The sequence below is a fragment of the Palaemon carinicauda genome, unplaced genomic scaffold, assembly GCF_036898095.1.
Source record: "Palaemon carinicauda isolate YSFRI2023 unplaced genomic scaffold, ASM3689809v2 scaffold89, whole genome shotgun sequence".
NCBI classification, from domain to species: Eukaryota; Metazoa; Arthropoda; class Malacostraca; order Decapoda; family Palaemonidae; genus Palaemon; species Palaemon carinicauda.
In genome coordinates, this window is record NW_027172192.1 from 163,651 (window position 1) to 190,586 (window position 26,936).

The 26,936-nt window shown below is 43.7% G+C and overlaps 1 protein-coding gene across 3 annotated transcripts; it reads left to right on the forward strand.

Annotated features, from left to right (window-relative positions):
- The first annotated feature begins 218 nt into the window (after positions 1-218).
- On the forward strand, positions 219-26,260 carry LOC137637620 (uncharacterized). 3 transcript variants are annotated; one of them, XM_068369770.1, is made up of 5 exons: positions 219-362; positions 22,022-22,090; positions 22,595-22,736; positions 23,165-23,392; positions 25,637-26,260. In XM_068369770.1, the coding sequence occupies exons 2-5, from the start codon at positions 22,023-22,025 to the stop codon at positions 25,871-25,873; spliced, it is 675 nt and encodes a 224-aa protein (XP_068225871.1). In that variant the 5' UTR covers positions 219-362; position 22,022; the 3' UTR covers positions 25,874-26,260. The 3 variants fall into 3 exon arrangements, with proteins under 3 accessions (XP_068225871.1, XP_068225872.1, XP_068225873.1); XM_068369771.1 differs by lacking the exon at positions 25,637-26,260 and adding an exon at positions 24,170-24,918; XM_068369772.1 differs by lacking the exon at positions 219-362 and adding an exon at positions 425-469.
- The last annotated feature ends 676 nt before the right edge of the window (positions 26,261-26,936 follow it).

The window sequence follows — 26,936 nt, forward strand, 5'->3', positions numbered from 1 at the left end:
TTATAATATAGTCTACTGATTCCAAATAATTTTTGGAAGATGTATATCAACTATTTAATCGAATTTTGGTTGAAAAATCGAAATTTAACCATTAATAATTTCCTAAAAGAAAATCTATTTATGTATCATCTTTCTATAATATACTGATTCCAAATAATTTTCTAATTTGAATATCAACAATTTAATGTAATTTTGGTTGAAAAATCGAAATAAAACCATGGAGTTTGGAAATGCAGGTTTCTTCGAAATCAATTTTACCCACCTCCAAACTCCTTGGTCGGCCAGTGAATTTGCGAAACGTCGAATTACAAGTTATTTTTTAAACTGTTTTCTCCAAGGGAATCCATTGAATCGAGTTATATGTAAGTTATTTAATTCAGTGCTATAATTCTCATTTGTGTTATATGATTATTGATGGATGTGTTTATTTTAGCCATAGGGACAATTGATCAACTTTTCTCGTCTCCAGGCAAGTGTTAGTAGTTTAGGGTAGGACAGGTTAGGCTGGGCTAGTCTAGGCAATGCAAGGCTAGTTGTACGTGTGGTATTATTTTCATGACAGTCTTGAACAGTTCTATCTATTGATTAAGCATTTCTCTTTTTTCATGTAATCAAGGCATTGGGTATAGTGCTCCTCAACTATCCTTCTCCCTAGATTCCTAGACTGGGTTAAGTCTGTAAGGGGTGCAGATATCGGTATTATCTATGGTTATCTACGGATACGTCCCTTATTATACACGATATCTTAAGTCTGTAAGGGGTGCAGATATCGGTATTATCTATGGTTATCTACGGATACGTCCCTTATTATACACGATATCTTAAGTCTGTAAGGGGTGCAGATATCGGTATTATCTATGGTTATCTACGGATACGTCCCTTATTATACACGATATCTTAGGATAGTAGTTCCGGGGGTTTAGAACCCTGTGATACCTGACATGGCTATCTCGCCCTTAAATAGATTTTTCCTAAGTCAAAATCCATTTTATGTTTAACTTTGTGTTCGAGGTTTACTGGTATATCAGTCCAATATTATACCAAGAATTTTTCTATTTTACATTACTCTGTTACATAGAATAATAGTTTGGTTTGCAATGAATATGGATATGGTTTCTTCAGTGTATTGCTCTTCCCAAGTACCTTTTAAAGTTTGACAAACTAATTAGTTGGATCTAGCAGTTCTTGTTTAGTCCTGTAATGTGAGGTATTTGGACCATAGACTCATGTGTGATGAACTGTATATTGGTAATTATATGATGCTTTAAATTTTTTTTTAATACTGTACTTAACCAAACATATTTAGTACTCGTTGTCTTGTGTTTTACCCATCTGACTACAAACATTGGGGGGGGGAAAACCATCTATTTGAATTTTCCTAACCCCCCCTAATGTAAAAACACAGTTATGACAGTTAACAATGGGAAAAGTGTGTTTTTGAATGATGAAATGCCAAAAAATGACTGATTTACAGCAATTGTAGTCTGAAGTACATAAACACCAGGTAACTATAGTATTTGGAAAAATTATACGATTCATTAAAGTGGCGTGAATTTGAAGTATTATGAATACCTGTAACTTATATTGCATCACTTAAATGATTTTTGCACCGCCGTTACTCGCTTCGCTCGCAATTGGACATCTTGCTGTTGTTCTGATTTGGCAAGTGGTGCATGGATGTGCGTCGCACACCAAACATTGGTCGTTATTTCGGTGATACATTGGTCTTTGATATGATCAACGATAGCTATATACTTAATGGGAAGTATTTGAAACTATTAAATTTCCAAAATCTATGAAATTACAAAATTTTTGATGTAGATTGAATTTTAATTTTGGAGAAATTTTCTTGTGACAGTAGGGGTGCTAGAACTGATTGGGAGGATGGAAAAAAGATGGCTTTTAAAATATCATTCTGGACTTTTTGCATAAATATTTGGAAGCTCAATTGGATGTAAATGCTAAGTAATGATCAAATCATACTAATAAAAGTATGATAAAGGCGAATGCCAAAAACTATAGTAATCCACAATTTATCTTATCTAAAGTAAAAAAAGGTTTTGACTTTTAATTGATCGATACGTAAGTTGTTATTCTCCAGCCCCCATTAGTCATACAGAAATAGCCAGCACTTGTCCATTTCTCATAGCAAAGTTCAATTTTGCTAGAAATTGAAGTATGTTATTAACCCTTTTACCCCCAAAGGACGTACTGGAACGTTTCACAAAACTCATCCCTTTACCCACATGGACGTACCGGTACGTCCTTGCAAAAAACTTCCATTTACATTTTTTTGCATATTTTTGATAATTTTTTGAGAAACTTCAGGCATTTTCCAAGAGAATGAGACCAACCTGACCTCTCTATGACAAAAATTAAGGCTGTTAGAGCAATTTAAAAAAAATATACTGCAATATGTGCTTGAAAAAAAATAACCCCTGGGGGTTAAAGGTTGGAAAGTTCCAATTAGCCTGGGGTTAAAAGGGTTAACCACGTAGAATACTTTGGTTTCTAGTGAAATTGAGAGTTGGTTTAAAAAATTGAAGTGTTGGCATTTTTCTCAATATTTTCATGACTAATGGAGGCTGGAGCATAAAATCTTAAATATTACTCTAATAAAATGGTGAACACAATTTCACTTTCTTTGCAATATTTTGTGTTGTGGGTAACTGCGTGCATGCATTATTTGCAATAGCTTTTGGCAGCTGTTCTGTTGATGTAGTGACTTGATCATTACCTGGATTTTTTTACCAATTAACAGCATCTAAGTATTTATACACAAGTTTTTAGATGATTACAACAGCCTTTATTTTTCCTCGCCACTTCAATTGTATCATTTCTCCTCGCCACTAGAAATACAATCCTTGGTCTCCAAGTGATAGATCTCTGCGGGATAGTGGACTGCAAGATCAATCATTGTGATGAGCAATCCAATTGTGATTGTTAAAGAGATCACCTGTCCCTTACTCTTTCCCTGAGTTGCCAATTCACTAGTTCGTGCAATTGGGAATGAAAACGGATAACAACCCTGGACCAATCTTGGTAATCTAAGGGCCCTACAAGGCCCCATCGCATGAGCGCTATTGGCGGAAAGACTCCCCACCACCAGATGACGGATTCTAGCATATCAGGCTTATGTTGCCTGATACCACTCTTTTTAGACAACAGTATAAGGACAGGGTACTACTGCAGTCATTGGGGGGACATGAGGGCTTAAAGCAATCCTGCTTCTGAAGGAGAATTTGATCATTGTTCTCGTTCTGGATCGTGTATACTCTGGGAGGAAAGAATGGTCTGCAGAGGTGCATGTCGAGTCTTATTCCCTTGCGAGGAAGGAAGAGTCTAGAGATTTTGACTTCCCAATGGCACTCTGTTCTAGTTCAGTGCTGCCCGAGAATCCTAGGAGAGAGTGTTTGTTTGTCAATGTTCTTGCACTCGTCCATGAGTGCAGTGAACTTGGAGAGTACCTTGGCTCTTGTGAAAGGGGGGCTCAAGGTTCATTGATTGGCACTTAGCCACTTCCCAAGAGTCTATGACCTTCTTAATGTTGTCATGGTTTGAACTTGCTAGCTGGGCCTTTTACCGGGTGAATTCCCAGCTCTCCTACCCATAGAATTTGCTGTGGGTTAGCCAGTAGAATTGGATCCTGTCTCCTGCTCTCTCAAATATGAGCCCTTTCCCTCTTCGCATCAAGCCCTCAGTGGCTGCATTAACAACGGGGTTGCTTGTGGATAGACTTGAGACTGATGGCACTCTGTCTTCTCTGCTCTTTAATCTGCTGCCGTGAAAACCTCTGCAATAGCCAGCCTCCAGGTGGCATCCTAAATCAAACAGTGGTCCCAAGTAGTCTACTTTCCCATGATTGTAAAATCCTTAGATGTTGAAATACAGTAAATTGGTTCAGTCTGGTGTTGTAGTGACCTTCACGGTGAACTAGTTGATGAACCAGTGAGGTAAGTGGGTCTGAAAAGGAAGGATGCTGTTGCTTTGATTCTCCAGGCAAATTTAATGAGGAAACATCGGCTTTGAGGAATGACCTGGAGCTGGATGCTTCTGTCCTCATTCTTTAGAGGGATGTGAAGGTAGTGATGAAGTGGAGGAAGGCTAGCCATGACTTATCCATCATATAGTTACTCTCCAAAAGCAGATCAGGACCTCTGGCTGTTGCTGCTTCTAAGAAAGGAGCAGACAATATTCTTCTTTCACGCCTAACCTGGCCCATTCAAGAAGGGTGGTAGAGGTAAGAAGGGAGGAAGGGGACTCTTAAGTCAACTCAAACTGATACGAGTTGGGGCAATGCCTATCATGCCATTAGGAAACTTGGTAGTGACATGGAGTGGAGCAGTTGGTGATCCGAAGTCCTTTGGAACGAACACAGTCTACCCTTTGCGGAACATTAAACTCCTTACGGTCTCGCTCTGTTGGCGTTCCAAAGTTACTCTCCGAGATATCTGAAAGCCCTGGCCTTGTTGGCAAGAGGTGGAAGCGATGGAGGAAAAGATCCCCCCTCTAAGTCATTTGAGAAGGTTTTCTTAGTTTCTATAATCTGCTTTTCCTGTTGGAGAAAGACTCATCCAGGTGGAGAAGTAGATTGGAGGTTGGAAACTAGTTTTTGACTACATTCCACTGAACAAGTTTATCATACCATGTTTACCATGTGGATAGGAAGTACCATGCAGTCTGCCATCAGAAAGGAAGACCGTGCACTCGGTGGACCCGAAGGCGACAGTTTTAGTGCCCTTTTATAAGTTCGGTGGAAAATACCTCGGCTTTGTCTTCAAATGGAGTAGTGTACTAGTTCAAAGCTCTGTGCTTCACACTGTCCACTGCTCCCCAAACGTTTAAAAGAGTATTTGCTCTGGTCTCGGGTTGGGTCCACTCAAACCGGGTGTCTTTTGATGTTTCGGTGACTGGCTGATCCTGGCCTCTGCTAAGAAGTGGTTACTACAGGGTTGAGACAGACTGCTTTACTTAGTCTGAGGATTGCGATCAATTGGGTAAAGTAGTCCTGTGCTCAAGCAGAGGGAGAAGTATATGAGCATGCTATTACGCACACAACCTCTCCAGGGGAGATCCATTCAATTCCTTAAGTTCCAGAGATGCTTCTTTTCTTGAACGCATCTAAGGATAGGTGGAGCACACCTATGTAATCAAGATGCCTTGGGTGTAGAATTGCGAGCAGTATTCCTACCTCAACAAGCTTGTGAACAATTTGATAGGGTGCTCGATATTATTGAGTGAGAACACTACAGCTGTCGCTTACATTAACAGGCAAGGAGGGACTGTCTCGGACAGTCTTGAGGAGTTGATAAAGCTGGTCCATATGTGAGCAGTGAACAACACTGTAAGAGATCTTGTGAGGATCATTCCATCCATGAGGAATGTTCTAGCGGACAATGCTCAGTTGCAGGGACCATTTTGGGGGGTTCAGAGTAGTTCCTACATCCATGCGTGGCGGAAAGGCTTCTAGATTCATGGAGATCACCGTTGACTGAACTGTTAATCACACAGACCCTTGGGTGGTGTTCAAGGATGCCTTTTATCCTTGGGACAATGTGGACACTTGAGCCTTGCTTCTCTTATACTTATGGGCTAAGTAATTAACTGGTTTTTGATGACATAAGGTCTCAGGATAACCTTGGTGGGTCACAATTGGCTGCTTGTCAGTTGGTATCCGGATCTGATTCTGGTCAAGGTGCTGAAAGAACTACCCCTATGGCCCCCTCTTCTGTCAGCCCCACAGAGCAGAGGTTCCTCTTGTACTTTGTGTATGGTGACTATCCAGCATCTCGGTGCGAGAGGTTTTTTGCAAGGCATTGCGCGGATGCCTGGATACCTGGAAAGGTCCTCTGAAACTGTCTACCAGAGGAAGTGGCCCATCTTATGCAATAGGTGTCTTAGAAGGGCTACTTCTCTGGTTGAGCCTCTTTTCAAATGATAGCGTGTGTTCTCTGGTTTTCTCTAATACCCTCGCTAGTTAAAACTCCTCTCGGCCTCTGTGATGAAAGGCTATCACTTGGCCTTCTGCTAGGTCTTCAAACTAAAGATCTTGGACCTTTCTGCCCAGTGGAAACTTTATATGCACATGAGAAACTTTGAGCAGTCTTTGCCACCCCAGGATCTCAAGGTCCCTGGAGTTGGATGTTACCAGACTCCTTGAATCTCTTGTTAGTGCCCCATATGAGTTATTGAGATGGAGATTAGACACTCAAGACAGTCTTTCTGCTAGCCTTGGGTGTTGCCAAAGGGAGTAGGCAAGCTATATGGCATCTGGTATATAGCTAATCATTCAGAGAATGGAATGAGGTCTAATCTTTACTTTTTTCCCCCGAGTTCATGACAAATGGCAAAAGCCCAGCGGTCGACAGTACCCAGATAATCCTTCTCCATCTCTTCGCTACAAGATGTGTCCAGCGGTCATTGGGGTGACTTGCTTCTGGCTCGAGAGGACTCTGTGGCACTGCATAAAGAGGACTTGGTGCTTCAGGCCTGAGCACTGGGAAGAGAGAGACCAGTGGGACCAAGAGACCTGCCCAAGGACGATGTTTTGTTCTGGCTTTGTGATACCATTGGACATGCCAATGGTATCACAATGGCCATCTCGGGCAAGGGCTCATGAAGATTTAGCATCTCCACTCTAGCTTTAAAGAAGAACCAGTTAGTGGGTTTTGATGGTATGACAGAAAACGCTAGACAACTTTCACCTCGTACTACCCATGGGTCATAGCCATAAGTCTCTAGATGCCTGTACTCATGTGTAGCCGGCCCAGCTCTCTCAAGGCACAAGAAGCATCTCGTGTAAGATAGCGGTTTCGACATAAGCCTAGAATTCAAGTTACAATGACTGGCTTTCTACTCTTCTTTCTTTCCCCCCTCCCTTGTGGCTGCAGTAGGCATGGCTGTTATTTGCTGGACTGGATCCTAGATACAGATAAGCTTCATAACCGTAATCTTTGATTTTAGACCATATTTAAGCAGTCTCTCCCCCATCTACTAAATGAGGGGAAGGATAAATAGAAGGCATACAAACCCATTTTTCATGCTTAATATATATTTGGATGAACATACTCTGCACAAGAATATAGGTTCTCCTGTGACAGGTTACTAATTTTACTTTGTATGGACCTATTCTAACTTCTGTGTCCTCTCCAAACTGAGACTGATAGGAGGTTGGTAGGAGTAGTCACCTATGCTCCTATACAAGAGCCAGGTGGTCTGACATTTCCAAGGAAAGTTTAACCAACCAGATTTTAGTTCATGGTGATTTCCTCTTAAGGAAGAGTCTCGTTAACCCTTTTACCCCCGGGCTCTTAGGAAATTTCCAACCCTTAACCCCCAAGGGGTTATTTTTTCCCCAGCACATTTTGCAGTATATTTTTTTTAAATTGCTCTAACAGCCTTAATTTTTGTCATAGAGAGGTCAGGTTGGTCTCATTCTCTTGGAAAATGCCTGAATTTTTAAAAAAAAATATCAGAAATATGAAAAAAAAAAAAATTTATAGCAATTTTTCGCAAGGACGTACCGGTACGTCCATGGGGGTAAAGGGATGGCTTTTGTGAAACGTACCAGTACGTCCTTTGGGGTTAAAAGTGTTAAGATTGTAATTTGTATGCGTTGAAGAAATAAATCTCAAATTTTTTAAGTAATGTGTATTTTTTCAATATTAAACTTACCCGATGATCATATAGCTGTCAGCTCTGCTGCCCGACAGAAAAACCTACGGGCGGAATACGCCAGCGATCGTATACAGGTGGGGGTGTACATCAACAGCGCCATCTGTCGAGTAGGTACTCAAGTACTCTATGTCAACACAGAACCAATTTTCTCTCTGTCGTGTCACCGGCAAGACCTACTGAATACGCTCTTGTTTTTCTGGATTGATTTTCACGTTATTTGGTGAAGTATTCTCTCTAGTTATTAGCTATCGCTGTGCAGAAGTTATCTTCAATACTTTCTTGCATTCTTTTTTGGATTTGGATTAATTGTTGACGACTTGGATAGATTTTGAATTCCCCCCTTTGACTAATTCAAGATGTCTGACCCTTCTCAAGTCCCCAAGTACAGGAAATGTAGCGCTAGGGACTGTTCAAGGCGTCTTCCGAAGGCCTCTATCGATCCGCCCACCGTTTGTTCCAATTGTAGGGGTAAAGCCTGTCAATTGGAAGATCGATGTGAGGAATGCGCTGGGCTTTCGGAATTCGGGTTTCAAGAATTCCTGAAATATGCACGTAGGCTAGAGAAGGATAGGATCAGGAGGAGTTCGTCTCGCTCAATTGATTTTTCCTCTCCCCATGCCCCTCAACCTATTCCTTCCCCTGTAGTGGTTGCACCCGACCCCCCTGCTAGCTCTCATCAACCTTCAATGGCAGATATGATGCGTGCCATTCAGGCTCTAGGTGAGAAAGTCGAGTCATTGGCGAATGACCACAATCAACTCATGGCTGATGTCAGAGAGTTGAAAGGTAAAAGTGCAGTGGGAAGTGAAGTGAGTGTCAGTGCAGTGAAAAGTGTCAGTGTTACGCATGAGGGTGCGTCTGTACGTGCCTGTCGTCCTCCCAGTCCGGGACCTCTTGCAAGCTCCCAAGCCCAGGGGAGAAGCAATGTCGTACGACCAAAGGGTTCGACAGGCTTTAATCAGCGTACAGACGTACCCTCCGTGGTTTCGGACGTATCTTTCCGAGATCGTCCCACCCACAAGAAGGCGAGTGAGCCCATTTATTCCTCGTCTGCGGAAGAGGTTTCTAGACAGAAACGATGGACCAAGGTCTCACGGCCTCTTAAACGTAAGGTCCCTTCCGAGCTAGTCCAACGGCCCAGGTGTAGCCACTGGGTCAGTTCGGACTCGCTGCAGTCATCCGACGACTGCACACCTCCCAAGAGAGGCAAAGTGGTACCGCAACAGGCAGTAACTCCGTCTGTTGCCGCACCCGCTGTTTTAGACCTTCAGTCACAACGGACAGTAGCTCCGTCTGTTGCCGCTTTTGTAGACCCTAAGTGGTCTTTACTGCAGTCTATGCAGACTCAGTTAGCTGCGGTTATGCAGGAGTTTCGTGCGGAGAAGGTTGACGCTGCACCCGTTAGCCTACAACCTGCCACGGTTGTGCGCCCAGCTGACGCTGAGGCTGCCTGCTCCCACACTCCGACTGCGGAGAAGGTTGACGATGCACCCGTTTTCCTACAACCTGCCACGGTTGTGCGCCCAGCAGACGCTGCGGCTGCCTGCTCCCACACTCCGGCTGTGAGAGCTCCTCCACCCATGCGCAGTCGACCCTGCCAGACGCATGCTGACGCTCACAGACGCACGGAGCACTCCGTTGCCGTGCGTGAGCTACCACAACAACAGGAGGGTGGAGTTAGGCTGCCGTGTTTTGACGCGGTGCGTCAGCCTCCTCAACCCACGGTGGTCTCCGCTACCCTTCCACAGTCGGCAGTAGACTCCTTGCGCACCCACCCAGCTTTGGTTGTTGCCAGTTCTCAGACTGACCAACAGTGGCATGATGTTGGGTCCAGTGCAGCCACGCATGCACCCGTGCTGCCGGACTCAGCCGTCCAGCCCACTCCGTTGCCTCTTCCTCCTCAACATTCAGACGATGGTATCTCTGATGATGACGAAGCTGCACATCTTGACGACCAACACTCGGACATCGAAGAACCCAAGACCACGCCTCCCTCCTTAGACTTTAGGAAAGTGCTTGCGCTCTTTAAGGATTTGTATCCAGACCAGTTTGTGTCTGCAGCACCACGCTCACCTCCCTCTGAGTTCGCTTTAGGCATGCAGTCAGCAGCTCCTGCCTTTACGAAGCTCGTACTCGCTCGCTCGTCCAAGAGAGCTTTAAGGGTACTGGGAGAGTGGTTGCAGTCTAAGAAACAGTTGGGAAAGACTTCCTTCATGTTTCCCCCGGTCAAGCTTGCTTCCAGATCTAGCGTCTGGTATGCCACGGGAGAAGTTCTCGGCTTGGGAGTTCCTGCCTCTGCCCAGGGCGACTTCTCAAGTCTAGTAGACTCTCCCCGCAGGCTGGCTATGAGACGCTCCAAGATTTGCTGGACCCCTTCGGACATGGCCCATCTTTTGAAGGGAGTTTTCCGCGCTTTCGAGGTCTTTAACTTCCTGGACTGGTGTTTGGGAGCATTGAGCAGGAAGACCTCCCCTTCGGATAAGGAAACTTCCATGCTCATCATGTCCTGCATGGACAAAGCCATTCGGGATGGTTCTAGTGAGCTTGCGGCTTCTTTCGTGTCTGGGGTACTCAAGAAGCGAGATCACCTTTGCTCCTTCTTATCAGCTGGAGTCACCCCATGTCAAAAGTCGGAGCTGATGTTCGCTCCACTCTAAGTGTCTCTTCCCTGAAGAGTTGAACAAGGAGATTGCTGCCTCCTTGATCCAGAAAGACACCCATGACCTGGTGAAGTCTTCCGCACGCAAAGTCACACCTTTGCCCTCCGTACCTAGACCTAGGATGACACGCCAGCTTCAAGGTTCATCCCGCCCTTTCGTGGCAGAGCCTCCAGCAGAGGAGGTGCTCGTGCCGGAAGTCAACGTGGGAGCAAAAAGAAGGGTTCCAAGTCCTCTAGAGGCAGAGTCTGACTGCCATCCTCTTCAGACAGCAGTGGGAGCCAGGCTCAAGAACTACTGGCAGGCCTGGGAGAACAGGGGCGCAGACGTACAGTCTGTGAAGTTACTCAGAGAGGGGTACAAGATTCCATTCTTACGCAAGCCCCCTCTAGTAACGACTCCCATCAACCTCTCTCCCAGGTACAGAGAGGAGGAAAAGAGGCTAGCTTTACAGCAAGAGGTGTCTCTCTTACTTCAAAAGGGAGCGGTAGTCATAGTCCGGGACCATCAATCCCCGGGCTTCTACAACCGTCTCTTCTTAGTGCCGAAGAAGACAGGAGGGTGGAGACCGGTGCTAGACGTCAGTTCTCTGAATGTCTTTGTCACAAAGCAGACGTTCACCATGGAGACGACAAAGTCGGTTCTAGCATCGGTCAGGAAGGAAGACTGGATGGTCTCGTTAGACCTAAAGGACGCGTACTTTCACGTCCCCATCCACCCAGATTCCCAACCTTTTCTAAGGTTCGTTTTCGGGAAGGTCGTCTACCAGTTCCAAGCCCTGTGCTTTTGCCTAAGCACGGCACCTCTAGTTTTTACCAAACTGATGAGGAATATTGCCAAATTCCTGCACTTAGCAAACATCAGAGCCTCCCTCTATTTGGACGACTGGCTTTTAAGAGCTGCGTCAAGTCGTCGCTGTCTGGAGAATCTACAGTGGACTCTAGATCTGACCAAAGAATTGGGTCTCCTGGTCAATATAGAAAAGTCCCAACTCGTCCCATCCCAAACTATAGTTTACCTAGGAATGGAGATTCAGAGTCAAGCTTTTCGGGCTTTTCCGTCGGCCCCCAGAATCAATCAAGCCCAAGAATGCATCCAGTCCATGCTGAAGAAGGACCGGTGTTCTGTCAGACAGTGGATGAGTCTGATAGGGACGCTTTCATCACTGGACCAGTTCATCGCGTTAGGGAGACTTCACCTTCGCCCCCTTCAATTTCACTTAACTGCTCACTGGAGAAAGGACAAGACGCTAGAAGCGGTCTCAGTTCCTGTTTCCGAGAAGATGAAGTCGTCACTGACTTGGTGGAAGAACAACATTCTCCTCAGGGAGGGTCTGCCACTGGCTGTTCAGACCCCCGACCACCTTCTCTTCTCGGACGCATCGGACACGGGCTGGGGTGCGACGTTGGACGGTCGGGAATGCTCGGGCACGTGGAATGCGGTTCAAAGCGAGTTACACATCAACTGCAAGGAGCTACTGGCAGTTCATCTGGCCTTGAGAAACTTCAAGTCCCTCCTTCTAGGCAAGGTGGTGGAGGTGAACTCCGACAACACCACAGCACTGGCGTACATCTCCAAGCAAGGAGGGACTCATTCGATGAAGTTGTACGAGATCGCAAGGGACCTCCTCACCTGGTCAAGAGATCGAAACATATCCCTTGTTACGAGGTTCATTCAAGGCGACATGAATGTCATGGCAGACCGCCTCAGCCGGAAGGGTCAAATCATCCCAACAGAGTGGACCCTTCACAAGAATGTATGCAACAAACTATGGGCATTGTGGGGCCAACCCACCATAGATCTGTTTGCAACCTCGATGACCAAGAGGCTCCCAAATTATTGCTCACCGATTCCGGACCCAGCAGCTGTTCACATAGATGCCTTTCTTCTGGATTGGTCCCATCTAGACCTTTATGCGTTCCCCCCGTTCAAGATTGTCAACAGAGTACTGCAGAAGTTCGCCTCTCACGAAGGGACAAGGTTGACGTTGGTTGCTCCCCTCTGGCCCGCGAGAGAATGGTTCACCGAGGTACTGCAATGGCTAGTAGACGTTCCCAGAACACTTCCTCTAAGAGTGGACCTTCTGCGTCAGCCGCATGTAAAGAAGGTACACCCAAGCCTCCACGCTCTTCGTCTGACTGCCTTCAGACTATCGAAAGACTCTCGAGAGCTAGAGGCTTTTCGAAGGAGGCAGCCAGAGCGATTGCTAGAGCTAGGAGGACATCCACTCTCAAAGTCTACCAGTCGAAGTGGGAAGTCTTCCGAAGTTGGTGCAAGTCCAAATCAGTATCCTCAACCAGTACCTCTGTAACTCAGATAGCTGACTGCCTGTTATACCTAAGGAAGGAAAGATCCCTTTCAGCTCCCACGATCAAGGGTTACAGAAGCATGTTGGCAGCAGTCTTCCGTCACAGAGGCTTAGATCTGTCCAACAACAAAGATCTACAAGACCTCCTTAAGTCTTTTGAGACCACGAAGGAGCGTCGGTTGGCCACACCAGGTTGGAACTTAGACGTGGTACTAAGATTCCTTATGTCAGCAAGGTTCGAGCCACTTCAATCAGCCTCTTTTAAAGATCTCACTTTGAAAACTCTTTTCCTCGTCTGCTTAGCAACAGCTAAAAGAGTCAGTGAGATACACGCCTTCAGCAGGAACATTGGATTTACATCTGAAACTGCTACATGTTCCTTACAGCTTGGTTTTTTAGCCAAAAACGAACTTCCTTCTCGTCCTTGGCCCAAATCGTTCGAAATTCCAAGCCTTGCTAGTTTGGTTGGAAATGAACAAGAAAGAGTACTGTGCCCAGTAAGAGCTCTTAAGTACTATTTGAAACAGACTAAGCCATTACGTGGACAATCAGAAGCTTTATGGTGTGCTATTAAGAAACCTTCTTTACCAATGTCGAAGAATGCAGTTTCTTATTATACTGTATCAGACTTTTAATTCGAGAAGCTCATTCCCATCTGAATGAGGAGGACCATGCTTTGCTGAAGGTAAGGACACATGAAGTTAGAGCTGTCGCAACTTCAGTGGCCTTCAAACAAAACAGATCTCTGCAGAGTGTAATGGATGCAACCTATTGGAGAAGCAAGTCAGTGTTCGCATCATTTTACCTTAAAGATGTCCAGTCTCTTTACGAGAACTGCTACACCCTGGGACCATTCGTAGCAGCGAGTGCAGTAGTGGGTGAGGGCTCAGCCACTACATTCCCATAATCCCATAACCTTTTTTAATCTTTCTCTTGAAATGCTTTTTATTGTTGTTTTTTGGGTTGTCCGGAAGGCTAAGAAGCCTTTCGCATCCTGGTTGATTTGGCGGGTGGTCAAATTCTTTCTTGAGAAGCGCCTAGATTAGAGGTTGTGATGAGGTCCTTTAGTATGGGTTGCAGCCCTTCATACTTCAGCTCCTAGGAGTCGCTCAGCATCCTGTGAGGATCGCGAGGCTCAGTAAGGAAGACGTACTTAAAAAGGCAGAGTAATTGTTCAAGTCGACTTCCTTACCAGGTACTTATTAATTTTATGTTTGTTATTTTGAATAACTGCTAAAATGAAATACGGAATACTTAGCTCTTAATGTTAACATATATGCTGGTCTCTACCCACCCCCCTGGGTGTGAATCAGCTATATGATCATCGGGTAAGTTTAATATTGAAAAATGTTATTTTCATTAGTAAAATAAATTTTTGAATATACTTACCCGATGATCATAAATTAAAGGACCCACCCTTCCTCCCCAATAGAGACCCAGTGGACCGAGGAGAAAATTGGTTCTGTGTTGACATAGAGTACTTGAGTACCTACTCGACAGATGGCGCTGTTGATGTACACCCCCACCTGTATAGCGATCGCTGGCGTATTCCGCCCGTAGGTTTTTCTGTCGGGCAGCAGAGCTTACAGCTATATGATCATCGGGTAAGTATATTCAAAAATTTATTTTACTAATGAAAATAACATTTTTCCTAACAAACTTGATTTGTTAGTTACTGTACACTTTCTGCTTCGATGAAGTTGTACTACTAAAGGACTGGTTTATTTAGTCAGGAAAAATACAAATTACTTTAAAAGCTGTTTCTATTGCAATTGCTATACATTCCTTGTCTATAATTAGGCGTTGGGTAGTAAAGCGCAGTTAAATTTTAATGGTTATTGTAAAAGAGAATTAAATTTGATTGGTTTGAGATTTTATCAATGATGTTCAAGAAGAGGTTTTTAAAAAAATCATCCGCATACACACCATTGACATATTGGGGAAATAACTAGTTTATTTTTTTGTTTGATAATATTAAATCTTTTAATTTCAGTAATTCAGTGGTTTTGACTAAAGCTGAATTTCATTGATAAAAAGGTTATCTAACCCTATGATTCAGGTAAATTGTACCGTTCCAGTTATCTAATCAAAAGTATTACCCTATGTATTTATGGGTGGTGTTTAGAGATTAGCATTTCACGTACTTTTGGGGGTGAAGGAGAATTTTACTAAATTGAAGTAAAATGCTGCTATTATAAGTCTCTTTATTTTGATGTTTCTCAAGTACTGTATGAATGATACTGTTTTCAGAAATTACACAGTTATTGGGAAAAAATAGTTTTTATTTTGATGTTTCTCAAGTACCGTATGTATGTTTTTGTCTTCAGAAATTACAAGTTATTGCGAAAAAGAAAATTGTACAGTTAACCTTTTAAGAGGGATAAGGCTATCATAAAGCTATATATTTTTCTGTTTTAAAAGTGTTATATACTTTTTTGCTTAAAGAAATTTTGAGTTATTTGAAAAATGTTATTTTTATTAATAAAATAAATTTTTGAATATACTTACCCGATAATCATGTAGCTGTCAACTCCGTTGCCCGACAGAATTCTATGGAGGGATACGCCAGCTATCACAATACTAGAAGGGGGTGTACTTACCAGCGCCACCTGTGGCCAGGTACTCAATCATTTGTTGTTGACACCTCCTCAATTATTCCTCGGTCCACTGGTTCTCTCTGGGGAGGAAAGGGAGGGTCGATTAAATCATGATTATCGGGTAAGTATATTCAAAAATTTATTTTATTAATAAAAATAACATTTTTCAATATTAAACTTACCCGATAATCATGTAGCTGATTCACACCCAGGGAGGTGGGTGAAAACCAGTGTACAAGATTAAAGGATAGCTAAGTATCCCATATTTCATATAACAGTTATCTCAAATAACAATGAAATAATAAGTACCTGGTAAGGAAGTCGAATAGAACAGTTACTCTGCCTCTTTATTTAAAGTTCGTCTTCCTTACTGAGCGCAGCGTTCCTCTTGGAGGCTGAATCAACCCAAAGGTGCCAAAGTACACGGGGTTGCAACCCCTACTAAAGGACCTCTACCAAACCTTTAACCCAGGCGCTTCTCAAGAATGAATAGACCACCCGCCAAATCCAAGGATGCGGAAGGCTTCTTAGCCTACCGTAACAACCATAAAAAACAACAATAAAAGCATTCAAGAGAAAGGTTAAAAAAGGTTATGGGATTAAGGGAATGTAGTGGCTGAGCCCTCACCTACTACTGCACTCTCTGCTACGAATGGTCCCAGGGTGTAGCAGTTCTCGTAAAGAGACTGGACATCTTTCAGATAAAATGATGCAAACACTGACTTGCTCCTCCAATAGGTTGCATCCATTATGCTCTGCAGAGAACGGTTTTTATTAAAGGCCAACGAAGTAGCTACAGCTCTTACTTCGTGGGTCCTTACCTTCAGCAATGCAAGGTCTTCCTCCTTAAAGTGAGAATGTGCTTCTCTGATCAGAAGCCTTATATAGTACGAAAGCCCATTCTTGGACATGGGTCTCGAGGGTTTCTTGATGGCACACCATAAGGCTTCTGACTGTCCTCGAATAGGTTTAGACCTCTTCAGATAATATTTGAGAGCTCTGACAGGGCAAAGAACTCTCTCTAGTTCGTTACCTACCATGTTGGAGAGGCTAGGTATTTCGAACGATCTAGGCCAAGGACGTGAAGGAAGCTCGTTCTTTGCTAGGAATCCAAGCTGAAAAGAACATGTTGCAGATTCGGTTGTGAAACCAATGTTCTTGCTGAAGGCATGAACCTCACTGACTCTCTTAGCTGTTGCAAGGCAAACGAGAAAAGCAGTCTTGAGGGTAAGATCCTTGAAGGAAGCTGACTGGAGAGGTTCGAACCTAGATGTCATAAGGAACCTTAAGACTACGTCTAGATTCCAGCCTGGAGTGGAAAGACGACGTTCTTTAGACGTCTCAAAAGACTTGAGAATGTCTTGAAGGTCCTTGTTGGAAGACAGGTCCAAACCCCTGTGGCGGAGAACTGAGGCCAACATGCTCCTATATCCTTTAATCGTAGGTGTTGAAAGGGATCTCTCATTCCTAAGATGTAGAAGGAAGTCAGCTATTTGGATCACAGAGGTATTGGTAGAGGATATTGAATTGGCTCTACACCAGCTTCGGAAGACCTCCCACTTAGACTGGTAGACTCTGCGAGTGGAAACTCTTCTAGCTCTGGCAATCGCCCTGGCTGCCTCCTTCGAAAAGCCTCTAGCTCTAGCGAATCTTTCGACAGTCTGAAGGCAGTCAGCCGAAGAGCGTGGAGGTTTGGATGCAACCTGTCTACGTGTGGTTGACGTAGAAGGTCCACTCTTAGAGGTAGAGTCCTGGGGAAGTCGACTAGCCATTGAAGTACCTCTGTGTACCATTCTCTTGCAGGCCAAAGGGGAGCAACCAGCGTCAGCCGTGTCCCTTCGTGCGAGACGAATTTCTGCAGAACTTTGTTTATTATCTTGAACGGAGGGAATGCGTACCGGTCGAGATGGGACCAGTTCAGAAGAAAAGCATCCACATGAACCGCTGCAGGGTCTGGAACAGGGGAACAATAAAGCGGAAGTCTCTTGGTTATGGAGGTGGCAAACAGATCTATGGTAGGTTGACCCCACAAGGTCCAAAGTCTGTTGCACACACTCTTGTGGAGGGTCCATTCCGTGGGAATGACCTGATTCCTTCTGCTGAGGCGATCCGCTGAAACATTCATATCGCCCTGGATGAACCTCGTGACCAGAGTGAGGTTTAGACCTCTTGACCAAATGAGGAGGTCCCTTGCGATCTCGTAAAGGCTCCTCGAATGGGTCCCTCCTTGCTTGGAGATGTAAGCCAAGGCTGTGGTGTTGTCTGAATTCACCTCCACCACTTTGCCTAGCAGGAGGGACTTGAAGTTCAACAGGGCTAGATGAACTGCTAACAGTTCCTTGCAGTTGATGTGGAGTAATCCTTGTTCCTTGTTCCACACTCCTGAGCATTCCCGTCCGTCCAAGGTCGCACCCCAGCCCGAGTCCGATGCATCTGAGAAGAGATGAAGATTGGGGGTCTGGATGGCCAATGATAGACCCTCCTTAAGAAGGAGATTGTGCTTCCACCACAGGAGAGTGGTCTTCATCTCTTGGTTGATAGGGATAGAGACTGCTTCTAGAGTCGAGCCCTTGTCCCAATGAGCAGCAAGATGGAATTGAAGAGGGCGGAGGTGGAGTCTTCCTAGCTCGACAAACAGGGCCAGTGATGAGAGGGTCCCTGTGAGACTCATCCACTGTCTCGCTGAGCAATTGCTCCTCTTCAGCATGCTCATGATGCACTCTAGGGCTTGGTTTATCCTGGGGGCCGATGGAAAAGCCCGAAAATCCTGACTCTGAATCTCCATTCCCAGGTACACAATGGATTGGGAGGGAATGAGTTGAGATTTCTCTATATTGACTAATAGACCTAGGTCTCATTAAGTCTAAAGTCCAATTGAGGTTCTCCAGACAACGACGACTCGTGGAGGCTCTCAACAGCCAGTCGTCTAGGTAGAGGGAGGCTCTGATGTTCGATAAGTGTAGGAATTTCGCTACATTCCTCATCAGATGAGTAAAGACCATAGGAGCTGTGCTTAGGCCAAAACACAGGGCTTGGAACTGATAGACAACCTTTCCGAAAACGAATCTCAGGAAAGGTTGGGAGTCTGGATGAATGGGAACGTGAAAGTATGCATCTTTCAAGTCCAACGAGACCATCCAGTCCTCCTGTCTGACCGCTGCTAAGACCGACTTGGTCGTCTCCATCGTGAACGTCTGCTTGGTGACATACTCGTTGAGAGAGCTGACGTCCAGCAACGGTCTCCAACCTCCTGTCTTCTTGGCCACAAGAAAGAGACGGTTGTAGAAGCCCGGGGATTGATGGTCCCGGACTATAACCACTGCCTTCTTCTGCACAAGTAGCGACACCTCCTGTTGCAATGCTAGCCTCTTGTCCTCTTCTTTGTAGTTGGGAGAGAGGTTGATGGGCGATGTGGTCAGAGGTGGTTTGAGGCAGAATGGAATCCTGTAACCGTACCTCAGCCAACTGACAGACTGTGCGTCTGCACCTCTCTTCTCCCAGGCTCGCCAGAAGATCTTGAGTCTGGCTCCTACTGTTGTCTGGAGAATCTGAGAGTCAGTTCTTTCCCTTAGATGTCCTGGATCCTTTCCTAGACTTGCTCCTGTGAGAGTCTGGACGGGAGCTTCCTCGGCTGGGGGCTCTACCACGAAAGGGCGGTATGAACCTCGTAGCCGGGGTATCAGCCACTGGGGAGCGATAAGTCTTGGGGACTGAGGTGGCAACCTTAGACTTACGAGCCGATGAGGCTACAAGATCGTGCGTGTCCTTTTGTATCAGGGCAGCCGACAAGTCCTTAACTAGCTCCTCGGGAAAGAGGAACTTTGAGAGTGGAGCAAAAAGGAGTTGTGACCGCTGGCAAGGTGTAATGCTGGCGGAAAGGAAGGTACACAGTTGTTCCCTTTTCTTCAACACCCCTGATACAAATAACGACGCTAGCTCACCCGATCCATCTCTGATGGCCTTATCCATGCAGGACATTATTAGCATGGCAGAATCTTTGTCCGCAGGAGAGGTTTTCTTGCTGAGGGCTCCCAGGCACCAGTCGAGAAAGTTGAACATTTCAAATGCTCTGAACAACCCTTTCAGAAAATGATCCAGGTCTGAGAAGGTCCAACAAACCTTCGAGCGTCTCATAGCAGTTCTCCGAGGCGAGTCCACCAGACTTGAGAAGTCAGCCTGGGCAGAGGCAGGTACTCCTAAGCCTGGTGCTTCCCCTGTGGCATACCAAACGCAACCTTTCGAAGCGAGCTTCGTTGGAGGGAACATGAAGGAAGTCTTGCCAAGGTGTTGTTTAGACTGCAGCCACTCCCCTAAGATCCTTAAAGCCCTCTTGGAGGATCTAGCTAGGACAAGCTTAGTATAGTTGGACTTAGCTTGTTGTACGCCCAGCGAAAACTCAGATGGTGGAGAGCGGGGAATAGCAGAGACGAAGTGGTCTGGGTAAATCTCCCTGAGTAGAGCCAAGACCTTACGAAAATCAATCGACAATGGAGAAAGCTTTGATTCGTCCACGTCTGATGAGGGATCAAGGTGTGCCTCCTCATCATCCGACACCTCATCAGCAGAGGGTAGCGAAGCGATCGGACCAGAATGCTGAACCGCAGAGTCAGAACGGGTAGGAACAATAACAATGGTTTCCCCTTCCAGTAACTGTTGAGGGAAAACCTGAGGCTCAGACTGCAAAGGCTGAACAACAGACGAAGCAGAAGGCAGGCGCATGGGTGAAGGAGGATGACTCCTAGCAAGAGAGGTTGAACCCAAGGATTGCACAAGCTGAGCGGAGGATGGAGGCGGAGTAGTCCGTTCCTGTTCCTGTGAGGTGAGCGGAGCATGATGAGGTTGAGGCTGCGCAGAACAAGGTAAAGTTCTCGCAAGCTGAGGCTCCTGAGGCGCAAGTCCAGGGTGTAGAGGAGCTTGCCTTGAGGAGGGTTGAGCTCGCTGCAGCGATGGCTGAGCAGACAGACTCACGGAGGGGAGAGGTTGTTGTACCCCAACCGAGAGTTGCACCACTGGTGGAGCAGCAAGGGGAGGCGGAGGAAGAGTGGAATAACTCTCCTGATCCCAAAGCAAGGGTTGCCTTAAAGAAGGCTGAGGCTGAACACCACTGGGAACAGCGCACTCCGAAAGTGGCTCAACATCGTACGCCTGGCAGATGGTGCTGCGACCAGGCGGAGCAAGTGCAGGCGGGGCGAGCACAGGCGGAGCGAGAACAGGCGGAGGGAGTGTAGGCGGAGGAGGAGGTGCAACACTCTCAGCCCGACACTCACGCATCAAGTCCGAAAGCTGAGCTTGCATGGACTGAAGCAGGGTCCACTTGGGATCGGCAGAAACGATAACAGACTGAGGTAAAGTCACAGTCGGGCTCTGTTTTGGCAGAACCTTACTCCTCTTGGGCGGAGTACAGTCGACAGATGACTGAGGCGAGTCAGAGCTGAGCCAATGACTGCAACCTGGCTGAGCACTCGCGGACTGGACTCTACGTTTAAGCGGTCTCGAGACCTGAGACCAACGTTTCTTCCCTGCTAGTTGATCAGCGGACGAGAATAAGACGGGCTCAATCGTCTGCAGGTGGGAGTGACGGTCTAAGGAAGACACGCCCGCAACCACCGAGGATAGTTCTGTGCGCCTAACAAGGCCTGTCGAACCCTTAAGCCCTTCGACATTGCTTCTCCCCTGGGCATGGGAGCTTGCAAGAGGTCCCGGACTGGGAGGACGACTGGCTCGCACAGAAAAATCCTCACGCACCACACTGGCACCACTAGCACTTGGCACTGCACCGACACTAGCACTCGTCACAGCACTGGCACTAATTCCACCCACTGCACTCTTGACCTTCAGTTCTTTAACCTCGGCCATCAGAGACTTATGGTCACTTACCACTGATTCTACTTTATCGCCTAAAGCCTGAATAGCACGCAAAACAACTGACATATCAGGCGGAGGGCACACAGTAGGTTCGGGGGTAGCCACTACAGGGGTAGGAAAAGGTAGGGGATCATGAGGTGAGGAAAACATAGAAGAGTGAGAAGAACTTCTCCTAACTCTACCTCTCTCTAACTTAGAAGAATATTTTAAAAGACGGACAAATTCCAATTCCGAAAGTCCGGCGCATTCCTCACATCGATTTTCTAATAGACAGGGCCTGTCCCTACAGTCAGAACAAGCGGTGTGAGGATCTACCGAGGCCTTCGGAATACGCCTATTGCAAGACCTACATCGTCTATGGGAGGGGGCTTGCGAAACGTCAGACATCTTGTTTCAAAGAGTTAGTCAAAGGGTGATCCAAAAACAAGCAAAAATTCGTTAATCGTTATATCAGAATTATATAAAAGCTATCTAGCTAATATAAGAAGGATTCCAGTAAAGCGACAGCCGTTAATCTGAGAGAATACTTCACCAAATATCCGTGAATAAACTCGAAGACCATAAGCGTATCCCAGAACGTCTAGCCGGAAGCACGACAGAGGAATAATTGAGGAGGTGTCAACAACAAATGATTGAGTACCTGGCCACAGGTGGCGCTGGTAAGTACACCCCCTTCTAGTATTGTGATAGCTGGCGTATCCCTCCATAGAATTCTGTCGGGCAACGGAGTTGACAGCTACATGATTATCGGGTAAGTTTAATATTGAAAAAGGGAGAATTGTATAAAGTAAAATTCTGCTATTATAAAGCTATACCTTCTTTATTTTGATATTTTCCAAGTACGATATACATACTTTTTTGTTTTCTAAAATTTAAATTATTAGAAATATAAACTAACAATTTATTCACTTTAACAGCATGAGGCCAACACATTTCAAAGCCGCCATTTTCCTCTTGGTGTTGGTCGCACCTACGCGGCCTATGGTGTAAGTAATTTTTATCTCTTTAATTTTGTCTCCTGTTGAGATTTGGAGCTTAAAAGTTTATCTCTAACCTGGCTGGTTAAGAAATATTAAGAATATTTTAAGAATTTGATGAGTGGACCATGATGGTACATTAAGAGCCTTAGAAGAATTAGCTTTTAGAAGTTCAAGGTTTATTTTAACTTTTGCTAATTCAACCGTAATAGTTTTCTCCATACATACTAGAATATTTATAATTATTCATTATTTCTCATATACCTGTAGTTGATTTCCTTTCCTCATTGGGCTATTTGCTGTTGGAGCCATTTGTAGCTAAGCTAGTGATGATAATCATAATAGAATGCAGAGCTCTGCCGCGGCAGTTTGCTCGACCCAGACCTTAACCTCCCCCCCCCCCCCTCTCTCTCTCTCTCTGGTTTACACTTATTACTGTAGCATTCATGGGAAAACTAACTTATAAATGAAGATACAGAACTGTATGGCACTTAAGTTTCTTTATCACCTTAGTGACCAAAGCGGTGGCGGAAGGTTCGGAAAAATCATGGCACCGCCGCCCATGCCAAAGGAAGAAGCACCACCACTAACGGCAGTGTCGGACAGTCCAGCCGAAGAAACTAGTTTAGAGGAGGAGCTCGATGAAGATGATGATGTAAGGTCTTTGTTAGTCTTCACCAATGTAGTATCGAGAAATTGGATAATTTTTAAAAGTTTACCTGGGAAAAACAATTGCACAAGTACTTCCAGGAGGTTAAACATTAAACGTGTTCTGGAGTGTACTTCCAGGAGGTTAAACATTAAACGTGTTCTGGAGTCTGGTTTTCATTTAGAAATTTGTTGAATCTTGGCAAGAGATCCCTGGGAGTTTACAGTATAATGTAGTAATATATTCAGTGAGATACTATAATGACTTGGTTATTAGAAAACAACTTTTTTTTTATATATATATATATATACATATATATATATATAACGACAATCACATTTAGGTAAAAATTATGTTCAGGTTTTGTGAGAAATTAAGTTTTTGCACATGAATTAAAGCCGTCTTGTATTTATAGAAAAAAAATTATTTTACAGCATGCAGCATCTGAACGCAAGCCAGCGAGGTCGTGGGACGCTCGCGTGAGAGACATAAGTGCGAAACTCCTCGAGCGCTTCACTTCCGACTTGGGTTCGACCACAAGCTCGGTAGCCAAGGCGTTCGGCAGAGCGTCGTCTGCATTACAAGGCTTGCAGCTCCCTGCAACGGGCTTCATCACGACACTGGTAGCCGTTATCGTAGGGTCCAGCCCCATTGCCAGAACGGTATGTATTCTCACAGTACAGAGGGACCTCGACTTACAAACATTACTTGAACATTCGAGACAAACATTGCTTAAACATTCGAGACAAACATTGCTTAAACATTCGAGAGACAAACGCAAATCTAACTAAGTAACAAAGATGAAGAAATACCGAAATAAAATTATATTATATTTAATACAATAGCAAAACAACAATTGTAAGAATGTCTTTTACATATGAAACCTGACTATTTGTTGACTTTGGTAGTAAAACTCATAGGCATAGAATTCAGGTTATGCCTAACGCAGGCCAATATTTAACAAAATTGGACTTGCAAACAATTAAACTCGCAAGCAGATTCTTGGAACCAATTAAGTTTTGTAAGTTGAGGACCTAATGTATTTTGTATTTATAATATTAAATATGGATTGGTTAAAGTTATTTTATGGGTATTAAATTCTTTTTGGTGTCGAGTAGATGAAATTTGTATTTGTACAGTCTTTTGACTTTTAAGTCGGTATTCTTTTGACTTTTAAGTCTGTATTCTTTAGGCAAGAAAAGGCATCTATAAATAAAAGTAGAGGTATGTAGCGTTACGTATGTACATCGATGTTTTCGACTTGTAAACATTATATATGAATCGGCATCGATGAAAATCATTCCTATTTGTTATTTCTATAGCACAAGTTAGAACAATTTCAAAAGTCTAGATTTGCAATTTAATTATCTTGGAAAAATTTCTTTGAAAGTCTATGATAGCTCAAGGATTTATAACAGATTTACAAATCTTTTCCTCAGTCTGGTATGTACATCCTAAGCCGTATCTTTTGGTACATGGAAGACATTTTAGCCCACTTCGGAGGGTACGGATTGCGCGACAGGTATAACCCCGATATAGGCGACCCCCTCACCGGTTACCCGATTTACAAACCGAGAAGAGGTGAAGACGGAACTGAAAACGCCACCGATTATTACAGGCCGTTAAATTTCACCGAGGAGGATTATTATAATGCCTCTTCTCCAGGCTATTTGTAATTTTTGAAATTTCATTTATCTTGTTTAAATTTAGAATTTTTATGCAAGTCTTTTTTATCGATAGCCTGAATCAGTGAATCTAGAATGATTTTGAAGATTATTCATTATTATAATTGTAATATCACTTTAAAGCAATGCCAAACAGGGAAGTATTTAAGTTTAAAACTGTAGACTTTTTTTCTTGCAAGTATTGTTCTTAATATATAGGCTATTAAGTGTTGTGGATTTTGATTAGTCTTGGATTTAATGTCTTGATATATTCATTGTAATATCCTTTACTTAACCCTTTTACCCCCAGGCTATTTGGAAATTTCCAACCCTTAAACCCCCAAGGGGTTATTTTATTTCCCAGCACATTTTGCAGTATATTTTTTTTTAAATAGCTCTAACAGCCTTAATTTTTGTTATAGAGAGGTCAGGTTGGTCTCATTCTCTTGGAAAATGCCTGAATTTTCTCAAAAAATTATCAAAAATATGAAGAAAAAACATTTTTATAGCCTTTTTTTTGCAAGGACGTACCGGTAAAGGGATGGCCTTTGTGAAACGTACCAGTACGTCCTTTGGGGGTAAAAGGGTTAAAGGCTATTATTATTCAATGTTAAAGTATACTATTAGTAATTGTAAATCTGTTTTCACGTAGTTCAGGTGTCGAAGTTATTGTACTCAGCCAATAGGATGATATAATCTCTTATCTAGTTTTATTCTTCCTTTCGTCTGTTCTCAGACATGAAATGGTTTTCAGGCAGAGCTGTGGAAAACATTAAAATAGTTATACAGTAGTGTACATTCTCCAAGTTACTTGGAATTAAGAATTGGCTTTGAATCTTTGGTATAGGCCACTACCCAAGAGTAGTTTTTAGTGTGAGGAGACATTGTTTGTTAGTAGGTAAATGTATACTTAGACTATCTAAGCAAATGCCATACAGTGAAAGTAATATATACAAAAGTTTCCGTTTACGAAATACTCTCGGTATGAAACGACATAGATTTTTTCTCCCATTACAAAAAAAAACTCGGGATAAGACTAAATTCGCCGAAAATTTAAAAATCACATAGCATGTTAATCGCGACTCATTATACGAAATGTTACGAAAGCCACCCTGAAACTTATTAATTTCGTATCCGGAGGTATTACTGTAGTTATGTGTGTGTGTATTTCCAAGTCCCGTCAATGCATAATATTCTAAACCCTTGTTGGCGTTTCAAACTTTCCTTTCTCTATTTTCTCAGGTAGGCGACACTCTTGTCTCGTTGCTAGCGGACCTTACGAGGGGCGTGACGGGCATGTTTTCGGGCAGAGGCGGCTACTCCCAGGAAGACGAAGCTTTTGATAAAGATATGCCAGTGTTTTACCAGAGTAGATATAAGAGAGATTTGGTGGATGAGACGGTCATCCAGGAATTTATGAGTTTTATGTCTGAAATGGCTGGTTATGCTCTTGATATTATTGAGGAAAAATTAGTTTAAAAAAGTTTTCTTTAACTAAAAAAGTTTAGCTGTGTGCAAAATACAGTATAGTAAACAGACTATTTTTTCATTTTGTGCGAATGTATTTAAGTAAATAATTGAAGGATAATAGTAATTTTTATTCAGAAAAATTTTAATTTAAGATTTTTAATACATGTAGAGCTGTTAAGAGTCAATTGTAACATTTGTAGAACTCTTGATGTTATGAATTTTGATTAGTGTACAGAACCAACAACTCTCGTGGTAACTGACCTAAAATAATGAGTTGAACATGATTGCTTTTTAAATTTAACTGCTATACACCAAATCGCATCTCTCGCTGTCAGGGAAATGTAAAGTATTGCATTGTAAGATTATCTCTGCTCAACATAAATTCTTTTAAAAACATTCTGATATGTATTCTTTATGTCGGGTGTTAAACTTTATTCCTTGATTTAGAAGCTAAATTAGGATATTTTTTTACAAGTTGGTAGCGTCCATATTTCCATTGGGTGCAGTTTGCAGAGGCCATATCATACAGCTTGTCTCCTAACCGCTAAATGTAATTTTACATTTAAGGTACATCTTTTATTGCGTGACTCTACAGTCATCTATTCTGGTTTCCACTCATGCTATAAGAATACTCTGAACCAGCCATAGAAGAATCTTAGAACTTTTATAATTGCCAGCTTTAAATAAATATTGTTCCTATGTTGATACAAACCGGAGAACTTTGAATTAAGGGTATCGTTTGATCAAGTCCGTGGTTGTGTCTTTGGATTTAGGACTTCAGAATATTTCAGAATTACTTAAAACATAAAAATGTGGTAGATCTCTTACAGATTAATTTACAAGACCTTTAACATTTTGTAGGCAGCGTTGAAGTGTCCCTTTAGCTGTAAGGGGCTATACCAGTGTGTCCCTAAAGCCATAGGGGACCCAGTGTGTCCCTTAAGCCATAGGGGACGTAACTTTAGTTATAAGGGCTAGTACCGTCGATAAACGTAATAGCCAGTCTTTCATGATTTAGTTAATTCTATAATCTTTTCCTGTGAAAAAATATAGCTTGGAGATTTGGTGAAGC